The sequence below is a fragment of the Staurois parvus genome, unplaced genomic scaffold (assembly GCF_062004578.1).
Source record: "Staurois parvus isolate SC_StPar_1 unplaced genomic scaffold, SC_StPar_1.0 ptg001435l, whole genome shotgun sequence".
In the NCBI taxonomy this organism is placed as follows: Eukaryota; Metazoa; Chordata; class Amphibia; order Anura; family Ranidae; genus Staurois; species Staurois parvus.
The window spans coordinates 218,307-244,112 of record NW_028319231.1 but is presented as its reverse complement, the minus strand read 5'-3'; the positions used below and the strand labels follow the sequence as shown (position 1 = coordinate 244,112).

The window sequence follows — 25,806 nt, the reverse complement described above, 5'->3', positions numbered from 1 at the left end:
ACTCATGTTAGTCTCTTGGGCCATCTTTAGCATCCTGTTTTTTAGAGTCCCATTCATCCTTTCTACCTTCCCACTGCTTTGAGGGTGATAGGGGGTGTGTAAGGCCAACTCGACTCCCCAGTGCTGTCCAAATCTCTTTCGTAAGGGTTGCTGTGAAGGCTGGACCCTGATCACTCTCTATTACCTCTGGGACCCCAAATCTACAGACTACCTCACTCAGTAGTTTCTTAGCCGTGGTCTTGGCTGTCATGTTTGTAACAGCATAGGCTTCCGGCCAACCAGAGAACATGTCCACCACCACTAGGGCATATTCATATCGTCCACCTTTTGGCATCTGTATATGATCAATCTGTATCCTCTGGAATGGATAGAGACGTTTTGCCAGATGTTTCTGCGGTGTCTTTTCCGTCCTCCCCGGATTACATTTTGCACATACTACACACGAGGCGCAGTAATTTCTGGTTAAGGTGGTTATCCCTGGAGCCCAGTAATACTTGCTGATCAGTGAGTTCATTAAGTTCTTAGAGAGATGTGCATGTCTATGCGCCCATTGGACAACTGCTGGATACATATGTTTTGGTAAACAAGTTTTTCCTTTCATCGAATACAATTCTCCATCCTAGTCTGTTCCCTTATCAATCCATTCCAGTCTTTCTTCTGTATAAGCAGCCATTTGCATAGAGATCAGGTATTGCTTGTCAGATGGCACATGCACCGCCAAAAGTATCTGTACTGAGGTCTCACTCTCCTCTTCAGCCACCTCAGACGTTTTTCGTTGGTTTTTCGCTGCTTCTTTGGCAGCTATATCCGCCAAGTGGTTCCCTCTGGCCTCTTGAGAATTCAGTTTACCATGTGCTTTAACTTTCAAGACAGCCACTTGATCAGGCAGAAGCAGTGCATCCATTAAATTCCTTGATGGCTGGGCCGTGTTTTACCAGTGTTCCAGCCTCTGGCTTTCCAGATGATACCGAAGTCATAAGCTACTCCAAAGGCGTACCTTGAGTCTGTGTAAATATTAGCTCTTTTTCCTTCTGCCATCCTACACGCTGTAGTGAGGGCTTGAAGCTCTGCTTCCTGGGCAGATAAAGTTGGTGATAATGCTCCTGCTTGTAGAATTTCAAATTCCGAGGTCACAGCATAACCTGTGTGGTACTTGCCTCCATCTGCATATCTAGAGCCATCCACAAAAAGTGTGTAATCAGGGTTTTCCAGAGGAATTTCACTCACTGTAGGGAGATGTGTGGTTTCCATACGCATCATTTCAAGGCAGTCATGTGGAGTAGTGCAGAGGTCTCCTTCTTCACCTTCTTCTCCCCCCTCGAAAAATGGCAGAAGGGTGGCTGGGTTGAGGGTGACACCTTTGGAGGGTCACATTGTCAGGAATGAGGAGGGAGATTTGCAACCGTAGATGTCTGGCCGTGGACAGGTGTCGGGGTTGTACCTGATTCAAGATGGCAGCAATGTCATGCGGTGCCAGAAGAAGCAGGGGGTGTGCTAAAACGAGATCTGAAGTTTTGTCCAACAGTGCTTGAGCAGCGAAGACAGCTCTTTAGACATGAAGGACCACCCCTAGCTACGGGGTCCAAATGGCAAGAATAGTACCCAATGGGTCTGGTTTGCCCTCCATATTCCTGAACTAGGACCCCCGTGGCTTGACCTTGCTTTTCTGACACAGTTTGAAAGGTTTCTCATAATCTGGAAGTCCCAAGGCAGGAGCGGTGGATATTGCTTGCTTCAGCAGAATAAAATTGTCCAGGGCCTCGCTTGACAAGGTAAATGGCACAGACTTGAGAGCATCCTAACGAGAGTTGGGGTGTGGTGTTTGATATTCACTCTAACGTTCCCGGGGGGTCTCTGTCTTATCTGGGATATCTTGGGGCTTTGCATTCTCTTCTAAAGTGTCCCCGTTTCCCACAGTTATAACAGTTGATCCTTTCCCTGATATTGGGCAATGGTGGTGGACGAGTGTAGGTGGGATCTTCGTCATTGACCACCATAAGGGGCGCTGGGTTTTTTTTTCCCTTTTTTGGTTTTCTATGCCTCTGGCCACCAACAGTAAGTCAGACATCTTCATAGAGCGGTACTCAGGGCGGCCACCATCAGACCTTTCCTGATATCTTCTTTGAGCCCTGAGACAAAAGCAGTTGAGAGCATGTGTGTGTGTGCCTTTTCATATTGAGAGAAGCCCAGATCATCAAAGGCCTGATGATCTGGGCTTCTCTCAATATGAAAAGGGCATTGGCTGTTTCTCTGGGTCAGGCAGACTCGTCACTAAGGCCGCTGCTTGTGATGGGGTAAAAGCGACATACATTACCGGTGCCCCCTCCGGTAATCTTGAATGTCGGTGTTGTCTTGTGTACTGTTCCTGTTTAGGTTGTACTCCACTGTGCGTGGGTTTGGGAATCAAATCTATTGGCGCCCTTGTTGCTTGCAACTGTTGATCACTCCATTCAGATGCATTGTCATTCATGTATCCGGCTTGTGAAGGTGACGCTTCCATATTGGGGAAAACGGGAGTGTGGTAGGAACCATCCTGGTTTAGAACAGGGAGAACTGGATAAACTCCTTGTTTAGGCCTTCTGGGTGTACCAAGATGGCCACCGGACGGAAGTGCACTGGGCTGGGCAGGAAGTGACAACACAGGTGTAGCAAGATGGCTGCTAGCAGGAAGTGTACTGGGCAGGGCTGGGGTGGTGGGCATAAAGTGGGCGTTAGATGAAGGGCAGGGCTGTCCCTCCCCTCCTCCACCCCACATTCCAACATAGGGCGGCGGTTTTAGCACACTTCCAATTACAATTTTGTGATACACATACATTATACAATTGCCATTTTCTTGAATTTCTTCCAACTATCCTTCTTTATGCAACACTTTTCCAGTTCTGTACAAAACTTTGTCACATAACATTCCTCTCTGTTCCTGCAATGATTTATGCCAATCCTGACTTTCAGTTTACAAACTTTCGCTACTTTAGATAACTTTTTAACTGCTTCACTTCCTTCTCTCCTCTTTACAATATCACATACTAATAATCCTTTCTGTGGCTTGACTGTCTTCTGACCCATCTTCCCCCCTCTCTCTGGGTCACCCAACTTCCCACTCTGTTATGTTCTTTCACCGTAGTCTCAGCTAACGGTTTCAGAGGCAGCGCAGGCAACTATTACATTAATATCCCTATTCCGCTGCTTTCTGTCTTATCTCAGAACAAACACTAATCCACAAATACACTCAGAACAGGACATTACACCTGCCGCCCCTCGCTCCGTGAAGCCTCAGCAGCTGAACTAAACCCTCAGGGGTCGCTCACACCGTCAACCCCGAGTCATCGTCCGTAGACGCTTGTTGCAAGGTTCCGTCTTCCAGGGGCACACAGCTCACCTGGTCAGAAATCTCATTGCAACATATTGCAAGGTTCCGTCTTCCAGGGGCCCACAGCTCACCTGGTCAGGACACTCATTGCAACTTATCTTTTAGTCTACTGAGTTATCACAGTCGCACAGGACGACAGACACTGAACAAATACACAGTCAGCAGAGATCCAATGGCAGGTTCGTTAAACAGCCCCAGGCGAGAAATAAAAATTACCTGCCACTCTTGATGACCTCTGGAAGCCGACAAAACTGGCGCCAAGGCTGGACAGAAACAAATCGTACAGTGGTAAGTATAAAAAGTACCTACCGTACTCTCAGGGGTGCGCAAATCCCTTTTGGTCTGTCCCAGCCAGCCGCTCAGTCCCTCATGCGGCCTTCCATCGATCAGAACCTGGGGCCCCACTTGGGCGCCAGCTAAAAAGGTTGGGAGAACCACAATCGGGCTCAGGGTAGGATTTCTGCTGCTGTTCCTAATTTTGAGATATGGATTGCGTGCACGCCGGAAAATAATTACACGGACAACTGTCCAGTACAATCACTTTCACATCATCTCATCTCTGTTTATTGCAGGGCGGTGCTTAACCTTTTATACATAGAAAACAATAGAGTATACGTCACTATTATGTATATACAGTCACATTTTAAAAGGCACATTTTGCTTGGCTGAAATATAGGAGAAATGTAGAAACTTGAAGCTTGCTTCTTGTCTGTTATCTTTTTTTCACTCCCCCTCACATACTCCAAGTCAAAGTAAAAAAGTCCTCTCAGTGCGAAGGGAGGGGTTGAAAACATCACTCTGAACAAAACAAGTTAAGGAGGACTACAAAGCCCAGCAGACAAAATATATATATATACACACAACACATATATTTAGAAATATAAAAAAGTATAAAAGTAAATATGTATAAAATGTATATTTTAAACAGAAAACAGAATAGGCATTTTACCAAATCCATCACAAATCTACTGCCAACTCTACCCTGACTTGACAGTTGTTAACGGTCCTATTATTGCTATTATATGCAAAAATATTATTGGGGGTTAACACCATGTTTTACCGTACCAGGTGACACCAACCACACCCTAGACCGCATTCAAGTTTTTAACCCTTAATAAAATCAACAAAAAAACCAGCTCAAGGAATGTTTTGCTGACTCTAGGAGAAATTGTTGAAAATGCGAGCTGCCTGGCTGTGCAGAGCTTAGGGGGACCCAATTTAAATCCAGCGGCCCTTAAGGGTGGTGGCGCTCCACAAATATTGTGCATATCATTAATCTCTCATCGTTCATTTGCTCAGTTATGTGCATTTCATTTGTGTATTTAGCTGTTTGCCTGAACTTTAGCCTAGACTGTATGATCTTCAGCACGTTATTGCACATAAAACACGGGACTTCTCTGAAAACACCATTCTGAGGCTACAAAAGGGTTAACTAGAAAAAGTGAAAGTCGGTGAAGAATTTGCCATTGTCTGTATAATGTGAATGGAGGGAAGGAGCTCATTTCCTTCCTGAGCAGCTGAAAGTTGCGCACTGACAGTATAGCATCGCTGCATCTCTGCACTCCTATAGCAGGTAAGATAATCCAGGGGCGTGATCCGCTAATTGGGGGGGACAAGGGGGCTTACTAATACATGATATATTTTATTTATTTATTTTATTCTATAATGTTTTATTGAGAATGAAAATCCAACATAACAGAAACAGAGGTGTACATCTGAATAGTTGGGCATAGAAGTCACACTGAACTGAGCGACATGTGTAATCCTGGAGCACACAATAAACATCGACAAACAATGATAATAACTTCTCTCCAAAACAGACACATTGAGTAAGGGAAGAGCATGTATAACATAACACGAAGCAGGCGATATTTCAATCCACTACCAACCAGAGTCGTCTGATGAGCTCGGTGAGGGGGGGGGTAAGGAAAGAAGGGCGAGTATACTGGTATCATACGGTGCATTGTAAATGAGACTAAGTGGGGCGGGGTCCTATGCCAAGGAGGACATGCTGCCATGCAAGCTTTCATAGTGAGTACAAGCAATGAGAGTTTCATATATTGTAAATCAATACAGTATGTGGGAAGGGGCAGTTGTGCAGCAGGAGGTGTAGGTGTGACCAAGAGGGGGACAGACAGGAAAGTATCAGAAATCAGCTGAGAAGCGAATACAGCAGATCTAATATATAGAGAAAGAAGAGAAAAACATAGATGAGAGGGGGAGGGAAAAAGAGAGAGGGGAGAGAGAGAGAGAGAGAAAAAGGGGGTTAGGGAGGGTGGAAAGGAATTGATGGGAAGGGGGGAATGAATTTATTTTTTTATATTTTGTACATTTGAATTCATGTTTTATTGTCTGAGGGACAGAACTTTTTCTGCATTGAGGGCCAGTTTACACCACAAAAACATCCTCCAGATCCGTTCCAGATGCGTTTCTGCATGCACTTTTTTAACATGTTTTTGCTGTGTTTCCAGTTGCATTCCATATACTTTCTTCCCTCTTTTTTTTTGGAAGGGGGGGCAATTCAATTGCAAAATCATTATTTTCATCAACGGACACCATCATTTAGGAAGTGATAGCCGACCTCGATGGTGTCACCACTGGACACTACTATGGGCTTGCTAGCAGCTTACTTGGTGCTCTCCTGAGACAGTGTCCACCATCTGCTGAAGTTTGTGTGTATTTTGCTACTGCTGTGCAGCGTCTGATGCCAGGCTGGAGCACAGTGGCTGTGCCAATGATCAGGAGCTGGAGGACACCAGGGTCATAGCACCTGAGTTAGCCTGCTGGTGGCTTCTACTGTCTGTACCCTGGACTTCCCCATCACTGATCCCACTGCCAATTGTACCCCTAGCTTCCCCATCACTGATCCCACTTCCAACTGTACCCCAACCTCTCCATTACTGATCCAACTGCCAACTGTACCCTAACCTCTCCATCACTGATCCCACTGCCAATTGTACCCCCAACTTCCTCATCAGTGATCCCACTGCCAACTGTACCCCAACCTCTCCATCACTGATCCCACTGTCAATTGTACCCCCAACTTCCCCATCACTGATCCCACTGTCAATTGTACCCCCAACTTCCCCGTCACTGAGCCTGCTGCCAAATGGACCTTCACTCACTCATCACTGAATCTACTGCCAACTGTACCCTGACTTGATAGTTGTTAATGGCGCTATTATATGCAAAAATATTATTGGGGGTTGACACCATGTTTTACCGTACCAGGTGCCACCAACCACTGCTTGGAAGTGTGCTTTGAGTGCTTTATGTTGCTGTGTTGATGTCTGCACTGGCAGGCTTATTCATGGTTATGGCCATTGCACTGCTGAGACTGCATGCCCACATGAGAAGGCATTATTGGAACATCTACTGCTGATGGAGCCCATCAGGGTCCAGATACAGCCTTCTATGCTTCATCTTGTCCAGATGTGGATCATGAGGAGATGTGGATCATGGGGGGGGGGGGGGGTAAAATATATTTTTCTTCCTTTTCCTGTCACTGTACTGGGGTCTGGGTGCGGTTTTTTTTTTTTTTTTTATGCTTTGTAAAGCATTTCAGTACAGTTTTGTGCAGAAAAAAAATACAGCACTCTTTTTGAAACCTGGAAGTATGCACTTCCCAAGCATGCACCACAAGCCAAGAAATCCCCATTGATTGGTTGGTGAGCCACAAACACACACTTTTAATATTCCCCCATTGGCTGTCCCACGCTACGGCCACCACACAAGGTGGTAGGGGCTACACAAGCTTAATGTCACTCACTTGCTCTGTGGGAGATCAGAACCCATGAAACTTCCAGGACATGTTTGGGAAGCTGAGAACTTGGGCTGTGCAAAGTTTCAAGTCGATTGATTGAGATTGCGGCACATTATGGTGCGTTCAGCTCTTTTTACATTGAGCTGTTCACATGAAATGTTTTTGAATTGTAAAATATAGCTTAATGTGAATAACTTTTGGTGTGATTTACCAAATGATCTGACACTTTCAGAATATGTTGCCATAGATATAATCTTCTATTGTGTGAAGTTTGGGGGAGATTGGTTAACATCTAAGCTCTTTTTTGTACATTAAGACACATTAAGCTTCCCAAAAAACAAGCTTAATGTCCCCCATTTTCTTTGTGGAAGGACGAAATCTATGAAACTTCTCGGACGTGTTTGGGATGTTGAGAACTTGGGCTGTGCAATGTTTCAAGTCAGTTGATTGAGATTTAGGCAGTTTACTACACATTAAGTTACATTAAGCCATTTTCACAATAAATGTTTTAGTAATTTCCCTCTGACTATTTACAGTCCAAAGCTTTTACATGAATAGTGAAAAAAAGATATATATCATCAGATTAAGGCTCGGTTCACACTGCCGCGACTTAGGATCTGACTTGTGAGACTCCAAGTCACATGACATGTGAAACCCCATGTTGATCAATGAGTGTGAGATCCCATGTTAGTCAATGAGAGTTGTCTTAATTAGCACTACTGAAGTCGCTCCGACTTTAGAAAAGGTCCCCGTACTACTTCAAGGTGACTTCTATCCAACTTGTGCCCATAGACTTTAACCCTTTTGCGCCGCGTCATTCAGATATGTGGCCTCACAGAACTGAGCTTTTTTCTGTGTGGCCGCATATTTGTGTACCTGTTTTTCTGCTGGGAGCGCGCCACACAGCGCGTTCCCAGCACAAAGACCGTCATGTCACTGAGAGCCTCGGGTCCCGTTCTAACGATCCCACTTTGAATGACAATTGCGCGGTCATGCAACACTGTACCCATATCAAATCATTTTTTTTACACAAATAGAGCTTTCTTTTGGTAGTATTTACTTGTCGCTGGGTGTTTTATTTTTTGTGCTATAAACAAAAAAAAAAAAAAGTTTTTCTATTATAAAATTTTGCAAACGGGTAGCTTTTCTGCTTCACTGATGTGTGTTGATGAGGCTGCACTGATAGGCGGCACTGATAGGCAGCACTGATGTACTGGAACTGATGATGCTGCACTGATAGGCGACACTGAGGGCAGCACTGATGGGCGGCACTGCTGGGCACAGGTGGGCGGCACAGGTGGGCAGCACTGATGGGCACAGGTGGGTGGCACAGGTGGGCAGCACTGCTGGGCACTGATCATCAGCGCGCTGATCTTCAGTGTCCTGATGATCAGTGCTGAGCTCTTCACTGACAATTGCTGGTTCTCGACAGTAATGTGACAGTGTGAGGAAAGTGCACCCGATAGCCAGAAACTGTATTTACCCGGTGATCTGCTTATCACGGGATAAACTGGACACAGCTTATCACGGGATAAAAGGCCGCCATGATTGGCCGTGTACTGTATGACGTGATCAGCTGTGTCTGTAGGACACAACGATCACCGGCAGCGCACCACTGGGGGCGCACAGGGGGCGTGTTTTGGAATGACGTCCATGGACATCCTCCCAGAACCAGACAACCGTGCCGTAGCCGTCTTTCTGCTATAGCGCTGTTGGAACTGGTTAAAAAAATGAAATAAAAAACAGAAATACCTGGATCAAGGTTTGATCTAGTTCAGTGTCAGGGTTCGTGTTTGGGCCAAGGTCTGGGTCAAGGTCAGGGTCAAAAGTCAAGGTCAAAAGGTCAGGGTCAAAAGTCAGGATTTTTTTTTTTAATTGGGATCAGTGTCAGTTTGTCTCAGTGTGTTTTAGGTAAAAAAAACAAAACCAAAATGCGCACTATTGTTTCCGGGCCGTACTACGGGTACAAACAACAAATACAATACACATATATGGTATCGCTGCGATCGTCAAGAGCTGGAAAATTTATTTTGGGTTGTTCTTTGGTGGTTGGATATGGTAGAAACAAGAAACACACAGCTAAATAAAAAAACTTTTTTTTGTACTATTTTGGGCCAGTTTTCCTTTGATAATAAATAAAAATCAGGAGATATCCATTACCATCTACCACCAAATGAAAGCCCAATTTGTCCTGAAAAAAACGCGGTAAAATTCACCTGGATGTACAAAGTAGTTGTGATGTTACGGACGGTTTTACTAACACAGGTCAACGTTGCAAAATTGTGCTTAGGCATTTAGATTTGTTTTACTCTTGGGCGTGAAGGGGTTAATGGAAGTCGCCTCCAAGTCGGATCCCCATTTGTATTGATGTGATTTGGATCCGACATTACAGGAAGATTACCCAGCATTCCCTGGAAGTTGCTTCAGAGTAGTACTCAAAAGTTGGGCAACTTTCAGGTCGCAGTGTTTGAACGGAGACTTAAGCAGGGCTGCCTTTAATACTGACAGGACCCTGGGCAAACATTTTGTTGGGCCCCTTCCCCCATGCGACTTTGCTCTCCACTTGCTCTGAGACATACAATAAATAGCAGCTAGACTCAAAATCAGTTTACTGCAGCAGATCAGGCAGCGATTGCAATTGGTAGCCAGAGGTTACAGTATATAATTACTGCTCACTGGCTGGTTGCTAGAGGTTACAGCACGAAATACTACTCACCAATTGGTTGCTAGAGGTTGCTGTACATCCTTACCCCTCACCAATTGGTTGCTAGAAGTTACTGCACATCCTTACCATTCACTGATTGGTTGCTAGAGATTACAGCACATCATTATCCCTCACTAATTGGTTGCTAGAGGTTACTGCACATCCTTACCTCTCACTGATTGGTTTCCAGAGGTTACTGCACATCATTATTGCTTACTGATTGGTTGCTAGAGGACACTGTTCCTTCCCCGAACCCATCCCACTTCCCGGCTAACAAGTGCAGTACTCTCCTCTCCACAGCCACCAAATACCAGGGACCAGTGACAGTCCATCCGTGACATCACCTTGCCATGCCATGCAATGTCTTCAGAGAAAGAGCAGCCAGTGTAGGTGATGATGGTGCGGGATGGGCATGATTAGAAGAGCAGAGAGAGTGATGCAGTACTGTGGTGCCCACCCTCTCCTCCACATCTATTCTGTGCAGGATCTGTAATTGTGCTGCACACTGCTCGGCACCCTCCACTGGCTGCGCCCCTGCCCCACCTGTTTTGACCCTGCTGGTAGTTCTGCCACTGGTGCGGGCTCAAGGTGCAGCTGCTTAGGGCCCCACAAAAATGACTGGGCCTGGGGAATGGGACTGTTGCCCCGCATTAAAGATGGCCCTGGATCAAAAATACACCTATAAAATATAGAACAATTGCAAAATATTTAAATAGCAGTAGAATGTACTTTCTATCTCTCTCTTCATTCTTTTCATCTCTCAAATGTTTTTTTTCTGCTATTCTCAGACTTCCTGTTCCAGGGTGGCTACGTATATCTCTATGCCCCCTTGTGTATGTGGATTTTGCCACCCTGGCTTTTTTGCCCGCAAGATGTTCTACCCATCTGTGTGCTGACACATTCAGTTCTATGGGAATTGCAGTATGCAGAGAGTGAATTAAGAATTAGTGGCACTGCTTGATTTACACTAACAGCTGTGAGGGGCATCAATGGAGGACCAGGAGCGTGCACAGAACAAGAAGGAAGCATGAAAAATCAGAGCCATGGTATACTTGATATTTTAGAACAAGTGATATAAACAAATTGAGTTTAGTTCCACTTTAACACTGAAAGGTTTTACCCCCTCCCGACCATGGCATTTGTTTGCTATTCGGCACTGCACTACTTTAACTGGAAATTGCGCAGTCATGCAACACTGCACCCAAATTACATTTATATTTTTTTTTTCAAACAAATAGAACTTTCTTTTGGTGATATTCGATCACTGCTGTTTTTTTTTATTTTTTATTCTATAAATGAAAAAGACAACATTTTAGAAAAAAAAATATTTTCAACTTTCTGTTATAAAACATATCTAATAAAATATAAACCAAATTTCTTCATAAATGTAGGACAAAATGTATTCTGCTACATGTCTTTGGTAAAAAAAAACCTAAAAATCCCAAGAAGTGTATATTAATTGGTTTGTATGAAGGTTATAGGGTCTACAACCTATGGTATATATACTGGACATTACACAGCTATGACACTATACTGGTAACAGTGGTGATCAGCAACTTATAGTGGGACTGTGATAGTGCGGAGGACAATCTGGCGCTAACAGACCCTCGCTGGGAGTTACACTAACTGACAGCAATAGTGACATGAATACAGTGATCAGATATAATATTGTAAACTGTAATAATACACTGGCTGGGAAGGGGTTAACATCAAGGGACAAACAAGGGACTATCTGTGTGCTTAACCCCCCCTGGCGGTATTCCCAAGTTTAGCTCGGGGTTAACTTTCAGTACCAAAAGCGGTAACCCTGAGCTAAAAAAAAGCGTCCCTTTATGTCAAAAGCAGTTTTAGACCGGCTAGAGAACAGTGATAGTAAATCAGAACCACTTGCAGAATTGAGTGATAATGATTTGTGGGGGAAATTCCTCATCAGACACTGAAAACGATTCTGCAACTGAGCTCAGCGATGTGCGAACTTGGCGCTCTATTTCACATTTCAGTGTTTTTGGTTTGATTACATTTTTAAATAAAATTTATTCATATTATATTATAATTTATGATTTCGTGTTTCAAGTTTTATCATACCCGGAATGTTTACTAGACTCTTGTTTGGACAGATTTCAGTGAGTTATTCCTAAAAATTACAGGTCTACAATAAAAAAACAACATATTTCCATGCAAAAAAATGTACCGCTTTGAGCACAGAAATACTGACATAATCATACTGCTAGGGAGGTTAACACATGTAGTGTGTGTAATATGTGCTGGTTTTACACAGATTTGGCTGTTTTGTCAGATTGCTGATCTGTGTACAGAGCCCTGTGTGTTTGTAAACACAGGACTCTGCAGTGATTGGCTACAGACAATCAGCAGGTCTCATTTATAAATCATTGGCCAAGATTTTGCAGACAAAATCCTGCTGTGGCCAGTGACAGCGTACGTTAGCGGGGGGCACACGCATGGGCGCCCCTAACCTGGAACAGGCTGCATGAAGTACATGTATGTGATCCATCCTGCCCATGTCACATGCCTGCAGTAAATGTACCGTGGGTGGCCAGGAACTGGTCAAAAATAAAACTCACCCAAATCATCATTGTTTCACTTTAATGTCAATAGTAACATGATGTACTTTTTTTCAGGTGATAAAATCCAGACATCATGACCTGCCCCATGAAGGCATCAGGGATGATTAAGCATCTAAAAGGAAAACTAACACAAGTGTTTGCGGAGAATGTGGACGGCTTATATGATGAAGTGGGATCTCTCTGCATCCTAACCCATCAGGAGTATATAGATCTGTACAGGACTCAGGAACATGGAGAGAGAACGGAGAGACTGATAGACCTCATTCTACAGAAGGGAGAGCCGGCCTGTGAGAAGTTCCGGGATCATCTCGAGAACATGATTTCCAGGTTTCCAGACTTGCGTGGTGTGTCTACAGTTTTGAGTGAGTTATCTTCTTTCATTTCAATAATTCAGAACCGTCATAATGTTTGAACATTTCCTGTCTTTCCCGTATTCAGTACAATCAGTGAACATTCTTTACTCCCTTATGGTCAAAGCCCCGTAACTCAAAGGACCGGATTTAGTAAAAACAAATGTAAAATTGTAATCTAGACGTGTGTTGCTGGTTAATTTTAACTCCTTTGCTCACCCAGCAAGCAGGATCCCTTAACTTATCTATCAAAGCCGAAACTTCAGGACATATGTAGCACTACCCCCGTAGGAGCCGCTCAAGAATATTTAATGTGGGTCCCTCTATAGTCCTGCGTTACCAGCTCTTCAGCACTCCCACACATCATACATTCACAGTCAGGAATCCAGTCATGAAATGTTGGTTTTGTTGATTTTATTGGGGGATATCAACTTGGATGGGGTATAGGGGTGTACTGAATGCTTATTGGACTGAATCTCGAGGACAGCTTTCCTGAACTATATACAACTTTCTCTTTAAAGTCTCAACAAACTTGGTTGGAGTGCTAGCCAGCACCCCCAAATGACAAAGTCACTGATGTCCTGAGCAGGGGACCCAGATCCTGTGTCTTTCAAAAAGTAGAGTCACTAGCAAGGGGGCAAATCTGGTTTCCCACCAGAGTGTTCCTTCCCCAATTTACCCAGGGGTTTCAGGTTTACTCTCTCAGGGTGCTCTCCTGCACAGCATGTGGAAAGCTGCGGTTACCAGGCTTGTGAGCTGGATGCCTCCCTCCTGCTCCACAGGTGATCCTCCTGGAAGGGACCAGCTTGCAGGCAGGCTCCGACTCAGTGAGCCCAGTGGCTGCCTCCTAGCACTCTCCTCTCTCCTCCTGACTTCCACCCGACCATCACCTCTCACACCTCCTCCTTCCTCCTACTCCTCCTGATTAAGCAAACTCCCTCCCCTTTTTAGGAATCCGGCCCCTTCCAGCCTCCTGTTCAGGTTTGGCCAAAGTCTCTACAGGGGTGCGGCCAGCTACCCCTCAGATCTGCCTTCTGCCTCTGAGGCCCTCACAGAGAACCTCAGATCAGGGGGAAATTCCACAGAGGCTGGTCTGCAGAGCTCCTCACCCCTGTCCTAAATTTGACTCCAAATGGATATTATTCCCGAGCCGCCTAGCAGCTCTTGACTACCATTATTGGGATCTAACTCCCCCCTAGTGTAACTAGGAGGGTGGTACACATACTTATATTAATTGTGTGCATGGACCACCCCTAAGACCCCTCTAAAGCCCCCATTGTCCCACAATGTGCTACAGCCTGCTACAGTCCAAAAAATCATGATCACATCATGGTGAAGCAAAGAGACAGTTGTAAGCCATGTACCAGGGTGGGCTCCCCAGGATACAGTGAAGTCACGAACGAGGAAAGCAACCCAATCACCAGCTTTTGCCACAACAGAATTTTACTTAGATTTGGCAAATAAACACAACCACAAATGCTGGGAACATACAATAAATTTACATACACCCAGCCCAAAGGCTGAGACCCTTGTGCTGCACAGCACGGCGCCTTCTGATGGATGAGGGTAGAAAAGTGAAGTAATTTACCTACTGGGGGGCACAACTAAGCTGCCACCCCTTCCTGTTATTACCCTAAAAGAGCAGGAATCAGTGTATGGGTGTACGGTATGGGCTAGCCTGCGGTGCAGCACAACAGCTTACAATTAGAGATGAGCGAATCGAAGTAGCCGAAGTGGAATTCGAGTCGAATATCGGAAAAATTTCGATTCGTGCCGAATCCGAAAAATAGCCTAATTCGGACGCGCGAATCGAAATTTTTCAGAAAATGGCGGCTGACATGTGCGGCGACGGAGCGGGGATGTCTGGGAAGGCGCGCAGACAAGGCGCGCTGACCCATAATGCATTCCTCAACGACATGTGATCGCATCAGCCAATCAGCAGCCAGCCAGCCAGCACTGTGTAATGGTCGAGCTATAAATAGCGGCCATTTTGGAATTCTTAATTTGCCTGCAGTCATTGAACAGAGGCAGACCGCTCTGTACTAGGGACAGGGACAGAGTTAGGGCCACAGAAACGATACTTGGGGACAGAGAAAAGTTACTTAGGGACAGAGAAACGCTAGTTAGGGCCACAGAATTCATACTCAGGGACAGACAGAATTGTTACTGAGTGCCAGAGAATTGTTACTTAGGGCCACAGAAATGTTACTTGGGGACAAAGAAACGCTAGTTAGGGCCACAGAATTCATACTCAGGGACAGACAGAATTGTTACTGAGTGCCAGAGAATTGTTACTTAGGGCCACAGAAACGTTATTAGGGCCACAGAATTGTTACTCAGGGACAGACAGAATTGTTACTGAGTGCCAGAGAATTGTTACTCAGGGCCACAGAACTGTTACTGAGGGCCACAGAACTGTTACTTAGGGCCACAGAATTGTTACTCGCACAGACACAGAATTGTTACTCGCACAGACACAGAATTGTTACTCAGGGCCACAGAACTGTTACTTAGGGCCACAGAATTGTTACTCGCACAGACACAGAATTGTTACTCAGGGCCACAGAACTGTTACTGAGGGCCACAGAACTGTTACTTAGGGCCACAGAATTGTTACTCGCACAGACACAGAATTGTTACTCGCACAGCCACAGAATTGTTACTCAGGGCCACAGAACTGTTACTGAGGGCCACAGAACTGTTACTTAGGGCCACAGAATTGTTACTCGCACAGACACAGAACTGTTACTGAGGGCCACAGAACTGTTACTTAGGGCCACAGAACTGTTACTTAGGGCCACAGAATTGTTACTCGCACAGACACAGAATTGTTACTCAGGGCCACAGAACTGTTACTGAGGGCCACAGAACTGTTACTTAGGGCCACGGAACTGTTACTTAGGGCCACAGAACTGTTACTCGCACAGACACAGAATTGTTACTCGCACAGCCACAGAACTGTTACTGAGGGCCACAGAACTGTTACTTAGGGCCACAGAATTGTTACTCGCACACACAGAACTGTTACTGAGGGCCACAGAACTGTTACTGAGGGCCACAGAACTGTTACTGAGGGCCACAGAACTGTTACTGAGGGCCACAGAACTGTTACTGAGGGCCACAGAACTGTTAATGAGGGCCACAGAACTGTTACTGAGGGCCACAGAACTGTTACTGAGGGCCACAGAACTGTTACTGAGGGCCACAGAACTGTTACTCGCACAGACACAGAATTGTTACTGAGGGCCACAGAACTGTTACTAAGGGCCACAGAATTGTTAATCGCACAGACACAGAACTGTTACTGAGGGCCACAGAACTGTTACTGAGGGCCACAGAACTGTTACTGAGGGCCACAGAACTGTTACTGAGGGCCACAGAACTGTTACTCGCACAGACACAGAATTGTTACTCGCACAGACACAGAATTGTTACTCGCACAGACACAGAATTGTTACTCAGGGCCACAGAACTGTTACTCAGGGCCACAGAACTGTTACTTAGGGCCACAGAATTGTTACTCGCACAGACACAGAATTGTTACTGAGGGCCACAGAACTGTTACTAAGGGCCACAGAATTGTTAATCGCACAGACACAGAATTGTTACTCAGGGCCACAGAACTGTTACTGAGGGCCACAGAACTGTTACTTAGGGCCACAGAATTGTTACTCGCACAGACACAGAATTGTTACTCGCACAGACACAGAATTGTTACTGAGGGCCACAGAACTGTTACTTAGGGCCACAGAATTGTTACTCGCACAGACACAGAACTGTTACTGAGGGCCACAGAACTGTTACTGAGGGCCACAGAACTGTTACTTAGGGCCACAGAATTGTTACTCGCACAGACACAGAATTGTTACTCGCACAGACACAGAATTGTTACTGAGGGCCACAGAACTGTTACTTAGGGCCACAGAATTGTTACTCGCACAGACACAGAATTGTTACTCAGGGCCACAGAACTGTTACTGAGGGCCACAGAACTGTTACTGAGGGCCACAGAACTGTTACTGAGGGCCACAGAACTGTTACTGAGGGCCACAGAACTGTTACTTAGGGCCACAGAATTGTTACTCGCACAGACACAGAATTGTTACTCAGGGACACAGAATTGTTACTGAGGGCCACAGAACCGTTACTTGGGGCCACATAAACGTTAATCAGGGACACAGAATTGTTACTGAGGGCCACAGAACCGTTACTTGGGGCCACAGAAACGTTAATCAGGGACACAGATTTGTTACTGAGGGCCACAGAACTGTTACTTAGGGCCACAGAATTGTTACTCGCACAGACACAGAACTGTTACTCAGGGCCACAGAACTGTTACTTAGGGCCAAAGAACTGTTACTTAGGGCCACAGAACTGTTACTCGCACAGACACAGAATTGTTACTCAGGGACACAGAATTGTTACTGAGGGCCACAGAACCGTTACTTGGGGCCACATAAACGTTAATCAGGGACACAGAATTGTTACTGAGGGCCACAGAACTGTTACTTGGGGCCACAGAACCGTTACTTGGGGCCACAGAACCGTTACTTGGGGCCACAGAACCGTTACTTGGGGCCACAGAACCGTTACTTGGGGCCACAGAACCGTTACTTGGGGCCACAGAAACGTTACTTAGGGCCACAGAACTGTTACTTAGGGCCACAGAATTGTTACTCGCACAGACACAGAATTGTTACTGAGGGCCACAGAACTGTTACTGAGGGCCACAGAACTGTTACTTAGGGCCACAGAATTGTTACTCGCACAGACACAGAATTGTTACTCGCACAGACACAGAATTGTTACTGAGGGCCACAGAACTGTTACTGAGGGCCACAGAACTGTTACTTAGGGCCACAGAATTGTTACTCGCACAGACACAGAATTGTTACTGAGGGCCACAGAACTGTTACTTAGGGCCACAGAATTGTTACTCGCACAGACACAGAATTGTTACTCAGGGCCACAGAACTGTTACTTAGGGCCACAGAATTGTTACTCGCACAGACACAGAATTGTTACTCAGGGACACAGAATTGTTACTGAGGGCCACAGAACCGTTACTTGGGGCCACATAAACGTTAATCAGGGACACAGAATTGTTACTGAGGGCCACAGAACCGTTACTTGGGGCCACATAAACGTTAATCAGGGACACAGAATTGTTACTGAGGGCCACAGAACCGTTACTTGGGGCCACAAACGTTAATCAGGGACACAGAATTGTTACTGAGGGCCACAGAACTGTTACTTAGGGCCACAGAATTGTTACTCGCACAGACACAGAATTGTTACTCAGGGCCACAGAACTGTTACTGAGGGCCACAGAACTGTTACTTAGGGCCACAGAATTGTTACTCGCACAGACACAGAATTGTTACTCGCACAGACACAGAATTGTTACTGAGGGCCACAGAACTGTTACTGAGGGCCACAGAACTGTTACTTAGGGCCAAAGAATTGTTACTCGCACAGACACAGAATTGTTACTGAGGGCCACAGAACTGTTACTTAGGGCCACAGAATTGTTACTCGCACAGACACAGAATTGTTACTCAGGGACACAGAATTGTTACTGAGGGCCACAGAACCGTTACTTGGGGCCACATAAACGTTAATCAGGGACACAGAATTGTTACTGAGGGCCACAGAACCGTTACTTGGGGCCACATAAACGTTAATCAGGGACACAGAATTGTTACTGAGGGCCACAGAACCGTTACTTGGGGCCACAAACGTTAATCAGGGACACAGAATTGTTACTGAGGGCCACAGAACTGTTACTTAGGGCCACAGAATTGTTACTCGCACAGACACAGAACTGTTACTCGCACAGACACAGAACTGTTACTGAGGGCCACAGAACTGTTACTTAGGGCCACAGAATTGTTACTCGCACAGACACAGAATTGTTACTCAGGGCCACAGAACTGTTACTGAGGGCCACAGAACTGTTACTTAGGGCCACAGAATTGTTACTCGCACAGACACAGAATTGTTACTGAGGGCCACAGAACTGTTACTAAGGGCCACAGAATTGTTAATCGCACAGACACAGAACTGTTACTGAGGGCCACAGAACTGTTACTGAGGGCCACAGAACTGTTACTGAGGGCCACAGAACTGTTACTTAGGGCCACAGAATTGTTACTCGCACAGACACAGAATTGTTACTCAGGGACACAGAATTGTTACTCAGGGACACATAATCGTTGAATTAAAGAGTATGTCAGACAACATGCAGAGGAGTGGCAGAGGAGGCAATGTTTTAGGAGCGAGCAGACGTGGCAGCAGAGGAAGGGGTCGAGGCAGCACTATTCGCAGCCAGAGGCCAGTGCTCCCGGTGTCATCCAGCAGTCGTGTCTCCACCGACAACCCTGCCGTCATTGATTGGTTGGCTCGGTCGTCTTCCTCTTCCCAGGTCACCTCTGACACCTACAGCCAACGGTCGGTGGGTACGTCAGACACAACCGTTAGTTGGCATGGCCCGGGAGCAAGCCCACTGAAATCACATGTTCTCTACCTGCCCCTGTCCTTTGCTGTTCCCTCACCAAGCGAAGTATCGCATGCTGTGGGCTCAGCCCCACTGTACAGTGAGGAAGAGCTAACAGAGGGCGGTCAGGAACGGGGGGAGACATCGGCCTTTTCAGCAGCCAGGCGAACAAGTACTGGCGAGGAGAGTGGCTCGGTAGCCGGTCTAGAGACAGGTCTGTCTCCTGACCCACACGCAGCCGAGGGGGCTAGTAGTGAGGCGGAGACCGTACTTGATGATGAGGAGGTTGATCGCACTTGGCTGCCTCGTCGTCATCAGGCAATTTCTTCCGCATCATCAGGAGAAGAGGGTGCCAGCTTGGCAGCGAGCGAAACAGTCGGTGGGTTGCCCAGGAGGCAGCAGGGTCGCATCAGTGTCAGTGGAGCCAAACGTCCACGGAGTAGAGCACCAGCTCCACTGCAGCCTACCACCACGGCCAGTAGTGGTGCCGGTGCGCACGGAGGAAGTAGCAGTCAGCCAGTGAGGAGTAGCGGGGGCAAAGTTTCCTACTCGGTGGTGTGGCAATTTTTCGTCAAGCCGCCCGAGGAAGTAAACGTAGCCGTCTGTCGACTATGTGGCCAGAAATGCAAGCGTGGCCAGGGGGCCCATGTTGGGACTACAGCGTTGCGTCAGCATATGCAGCGTCACCATTCGGTGGCCTGGGAAAACCGTGATAAAGATACGGCGGTTCTGCCTGCCCCAGCCCCCGCTCCATCACCCGCTCCGTTACTTGCTCTGTCACCCGACGTCGTCAATCGCCCTCTATCAGCCAGTCAAGGCTCCAACACCTCTGCTGAGGGGAATTGTCGCTCGTTGGCATCTTCCGCTCGTTCAGATGCTCCTTCTCCTGCTACTCCTCTTCTCGGATTCCGTCAACAGTCTTTCTTGGAATCCGTTTCCAAGAGACAACAGTTTGCGAGCACGCACCCGACGGTGCAAAAGCTGAACGTCCTCCTGTCCAAGTTGCTGGTGCTGCAGTCCCTCCCTTTCCAACTGGTGGACTCAGCACCTTTCCGAGAAATGATGGCTTGTGCCGCGCCGCGGTGGAGAGTGCCAAGCCGTCATTTCTTCGCCATAAAGGCAGTGCCAGCCCTGCATTCACATGTAGAAGAGATGGTGGGCCAGTCTTTGAGCATGTCGGTCTCTGCCAAAGTGCACGGCAGCGCCGACGTGTGGAGCTGTAACTACGGTCAGGGACAGTATATGTCATTTACGGCCCACTGGGTGAACGTGGTGCCGGCACAGCCGCACCAGCAACTTGGACAGGTCACGACGCTTTTGCCTCCACGTTTGCACGTCCTTGGTCCAGCAAACATGTCCGCCTCTACCACCTCTTTTTCCGCCGTGTCCTCAGCCGCCACCCCCGTGCCAAGTCCCATTACCCGACCGGCATATCACATGTGCAGAGCGCAACGGTGTCACGCTGTGCTGCACCTGGTATGCCTTGGCGAACGTAGTCACACAGGGGAGGAACTTCTGAGTGTAATGAACAGAGAAATCGACAGATGGCTGTCTCCGCGCAAACTGAAAATCGGAACCATGTTGACCGACAACGGAAAGAACATGGTGTCTGCTCTGCGTCAAGGAAGGTTGTGCCATGCGCCATGCATGGCTCACGTGTTCAATCTGGTTGTCAAGCGGTTCCTAAAATCCACCATCCCACTGCAAGACATCCTTAAAATGTCACATAAACTTTGCATGCATTTCAGCCATTCCTACACCGCAAAGAACACCCTCATTGAGCTGCAGCGGCAGAACGGAATTCCACAGCATCGCCTGATCTGCGACGTTGCAACAAGGTGGAATTCAACCCTACACATGTTAGACCGCCTTTACGAGCAGCGAAAGGCCATCACCGATTTCCTGATGTTACAAGCGGATAAAGGTACTCCCCTGTGTAACTTCGATGTCAGCCATTGGCAGCTGATGCGTGACACCTGCCGCTTGCTCAGGCCCTTTGAGGAGGCCACGCTATTCGTGAGTCGGCAGGACTATGGGATGAACGACGTCATTCCTCTGTTGCACGTCCTGGAACAAATGCTGTTAACAATGGCTGGTCAGGGTGCGGTAGACGTGGCGCACAGATCTCAACGCCACATGACCCCTGTGGGGCCAGGACAGGAAGAAGAGGAGGAGGTAGAGGAGGACATTTGTGCTCAGGAATTATTGAGTGAAATGGGTGGTTTTTCCACTCAGCGGACAGGAGTGGAGGAGCAGGAGCATCTGGTAGAGGAGGAGGAGGAGGAGACAGAGGACCCAGACGCACCGTGGCAGTATGCTGTGGAGATGGAGGCAGGGAGTCCCTCGCATTCCTTGGCGCAAATGGCCCATAGCATGCTCGGTTGCTTGCGTAGCGACAGCCGAATAATAACCATCAGACAGAGGGATGACTTTTGGCTGTCCACCTTGTTGGACCCTCGCTATCGTTCCAAAATGGTGGCCTTTTTCACACCTGCTGAGAGGGAGGCCAAAATTACGTACTATAAAAACCACCTATGTAGTCAGTTGGTCTCTGCCTTTGTGCGCCAACGTCCATCCTCAGACACTGTGGGCCCTGTGCGCTCGCGTTCCGCTGCCATGGCAGCAGGGGAGGGGTGGGGTGGTAGGAGCAGTGGCAGCTCCACCAGCAGCGGCTGCCTCAGTCTGCAGTCGATGATGAGTAGCTTTCTTCACCAGCGCAGTGAGGAAACTACTAACCAGCCGCAGCAGCAGCAGCAGCATCAGGTGGACCTGGAGCAGGAGCTCAAACAACAGGCTTGGGCCTACTTGGACAGCACCCTGCCAACCGAGGTAGACAATCCCCTTGACTACTGGGCAACGAAACTTGACCTTTGGCCCCAACTAGCTGAATTTGCCCTTGAAAGGCTGTCATGCCCGGCTAGTAGCGTGGCATCGGAGCGCGTGTTTAGTGCGGCAGGAGGTATTGTAACTCCGCGGAGGACTCGACTGTCCACCCAAAGTGTGGAGAGGCTCACGTTTGTGAAAATGAATCAGGCGTGGATTAGTCTGGATTTCAAACCACCAGTTCCTGACACAACTGACTAAATCCGCCATGAATCATGCCCCTGCCATGTGCCACTTTCAGGTCTCCTCACACACTGCTGGTGTGTTCCATTTCTTGTCATAGGGTGCTGGCAGATTACGGGCCTCCCATTGCTGCTGTCTCCATCGCCACACTCTGCTATGTGCCACTTTCAGGTCTCTTCACACTGCTGGTGTGTTGAATTTTTTGACATAGGGTGCTGGCAGATTACGGGCCTCACATAGCTGCTGCCAGGCCCCTAATCTGCCATGGGCCCCTATATACCGCCTCCTCATGCTGCTGCCAAGTCCAGAGTCTCTCATGGGTCCCTGTACGGCCTCCCATTGCTGCTGTCTCCATCGCCACACTCTGCCATGTGCCACTTTCAGGTCTCTTCACACTGCTGGTGTGTTGAATTTTTTGACATAGGGTGCTGGCAGATTACGGGCCTCACATAGCTGCTGCCAGGCCCCTAATCTGCCATGGGCCCCTATATACCGCCTCCTCATGCTGCTGCCAAGTCCAGAGTCTCTCATGGGTCCCTGTATGGCCTCCCATTGCTGCTGTCTCCATCGCCACACTCTGCCATGTGCCACTTTCAGGTCTCTTCACACTGCTGGTGTGTTGAATTTTTTGACATAGGGTGCTGGCAGATTACGGGCCTCACATAGCTGCTGCCAGGCCCCTAATCTGCCATGGGCCCCTATATACCGCCTCCTCATGCTGCTGCCAAGTCCAGAGTCTCTCATGGGTCCCTGTACGGCCTCCCATTGCTGCTGTCTCCATCGCCACACTCTGCCATGTGCCACTTTCAGGTCTCTTCACACTGCTGGTGTGTTGAATTTTTTGACATAGGGTGCTGGCAGATTACGGGCCTCACATAGCTGCTGCCAGGCCCCTAATCTGCCATGGGCTCCTATATACCGCCTCCTCATGCTGCTGCCAAGTCCAGAGTCTCTCATGGGTCCCTGTACGGCCTCCCATTGCTGCTGTCTCCATCGCCACACTCTGCCATGTGCCACTTTCAGGTCTCTTCACACTGCTGGTGTGTTGAATTTTTTGACATAGGGTGCAGGCAGATTACAGGCCTCCCATAGCTGCTGCCAGGCCCCTAATCTGCCATGGGCCCCTATATACCGCCTCTTCATGCTGCTGCCAGGTCCAGAGTGTCTCATGGGTCCCTGTACGGCCTCCCATTGCTGCTGCCAGGAGGCAGCAGGGTCGCAGCAGTGTCAGTGGAGGCAAACGGCCACGGAGTAGAGCACCAGCTCCACTGCAGCCTACCACCACGGCCAGTAGTGGTTCCGGTGTGCACGGAGGAAGTAGCAGTCAGCCAGTGAGGAGTAGCGGAGGCAAAGTTTCCTACTCTGCGGTGTGGCAATTTTTCGTCAAGCCGCCCGAGGAAGTAAACGTAGCCTAATGTCGACTATGTGGCCAGAAAGTCAAGCGTGGCCAGGGGGCCCATGTTGGGACTACAGCGTTGCGTCAGCATATGCAGCGTCGCCATTCGGTGGCCTGGGAAAAACGTGATAAAGATACGGCGGTTCTGCCTGCCCCAATCCAGGGTTCCATTTTGTCATAGGGTGCTGGCAGATTACGGGCCTCCCATAGGTGCCGCCAGGCCCCATATTGGCCATGGGCCCCCGTACCGCCTGGTCACGCTGCTGCTGAGCCCACAGTGTGACCTGGGTTCCTGTACGGCCTCCCATTGCTTCCACTCTGCCATGTGCCACTTTGAAATCTCCTCACACTCCTGCGGTTTTCCATGTTGTCATAGGTTGCTGGCAGATTAGCGGCCTTCCATAGGTGCCGCCAGGCCCCATATCGGCCATGGGCCCCCGTACCTCCTGGTCACGCTGCTGCTGGTCCCACAGTGTGACCTGGGTCCCTGTACGGCCTCCCATTGCTTCCACTCTGCCATGTGCCACTTTGAGGTCTCCTTACACTACTGTGCTTTTCCATTTTGACATAGGTTGCTGGCAGATTAGCGGACTTCCATAGGTTCCGCCAGGCCCCATATCGGCCATGGGCCCCCGTACCTCCTGGTCACGCTGCTGCTGAGCCCACAGTGTGACCTGGGTCCCTGTACGGCCTCCCATTGCTTCCACTCTGCCATGTGCCACTTTGAGGTCTCCTTACACTACTGTGCTTTTCCATTTTGACATAGGTTGCTGGCAGATTAGCGGACTTCCATAGGTTCCGCCAGGCCCCATATCGGCCATGGGCCCCCGTACCTCCTGGTCACGCTGCTGCTGAGCCCACAGTGTGACCTGGGTCCCTGTACGGCCTCCCATTGCTTCCACTCTGCCATGTGCCACTTTGAGGTCTCCTCACACACTACTGTGCTTTTCCATTTTGACATAGGTTGCTGGCAGATTAGCGGACTTCCATAGGTTCCGCCAGGCCCCATATCGGCCATGGGCCCCCGTACCTCCTGGTCACGCTGCTGCTGGTCCCACAGTGTGACCTGGGTCCCTGTACGGCCTCCCATTGCTTACACTCTGCCATGTGCCACTTTGAGGTCTCCTTACACTACTGTGCTTTTCCATTTTGACATAGGTTGCTGGCAGATTAGAGGACTTCCATAGGTTCCGCCAGGCCCCATATCGGCCATGGGCCCCCGTACCTCCTGGTCACGCTGCTGCTGGTCCCACAGTGTGACCTGGGTCCCTGTACGGCCTCCCATTGCTTCCACTCTGCCATGTGCCACTTTGAGGTCTCCTCACACTACTGTGCTTTTCCATTTTGACATAGGTTGCTGGCAGATTAGCGGACTTCCATAGGTTCCGCCAGGCCCCATATCGGCCATGGGCCCCCGTACCTCCTGGTCACGCTGCTGAGCCCACAGTGTGACCTGGGTCCCTGTACGGCCTCCCATTGCTTCCACTCTGCCATGTGCCACTTTGAGGTCTCCTCACACTACTGTGCTTTTCCATTTTGACATAGGTTGCTGGCAGATTAGCGGACTTCCATAGGTTCCGCCAGGCCCCATATCGGCCATGGGCCCCCGTACCTCCTGGTCACGCTGCTGCTGAGCCCACAGTGTGACCTGGGTCCCTGTACGGCCTCCCATTGCTTCCACTCTGCCATGTGCCACTTTGAGGTCTCCTCACACTACTGTGCTTTTCCATTTTGACATAGGTTGCTGGCAGATTAGCGGACTTCCATAGGTTCCGCCAGGCCCCATATCGGCCATGGGCCCCCGTACCTCCTGGTCACGCTGCTGCTGGTCCCACAGTGTGACCTGGGTCCCTGTACGGCCTCCCATTGCTTACACTCTGCCATGTGCCACTTTGAGGTCTCCTTACACTACTGTGCTTTTCCATTTTGACATAGGTTGCTGGCAGATTAGCGGACTTCCATAGGTTCTGCCAGGCCCCATATCGGCCATGGGCCCCCGTACCTCCTGGTCACGCTGCTGCTGAGCCCACAGTGTGACCTGGGTCCCTGTACGGCCTCCCATTGCTTCCACTCTGCCAT

General features: G+C 48.4%; 1 protein-coding gene across 2 annotated transcripts in view; it reads left to right on the top strand.

Annotated features, from left to right (window-relative positions):
- Positions 1-12,504: 12,504 nt before the first annotated feature.
- LOC149435978 (up-regulator of cell proliferation-like) overlaps positions 12,505-25,806 on the top strand; it is a 28,526-nt gene continuing 15,224 nt past the window's right edge. Inside the window, exons 1-2 of one of the 2 annotated variants that reach the window (XM_089662184.1) lie at positions 12,505-12,760; positions 21,130-21,145. In XM_089662184.1, coding sequence (XP_089518310.1) covers positions 12,505-12,760; positions 21,130-21,145 — 272 coding nt within the window. Of the gene's footprint in view, positions 12,764-19,664; positions 19,696-21,129; positions 21,146-25,806 lie in introns of both variants that reach the window. The other variant, XM_089662183.1, reaches the window with a different exon arrangement.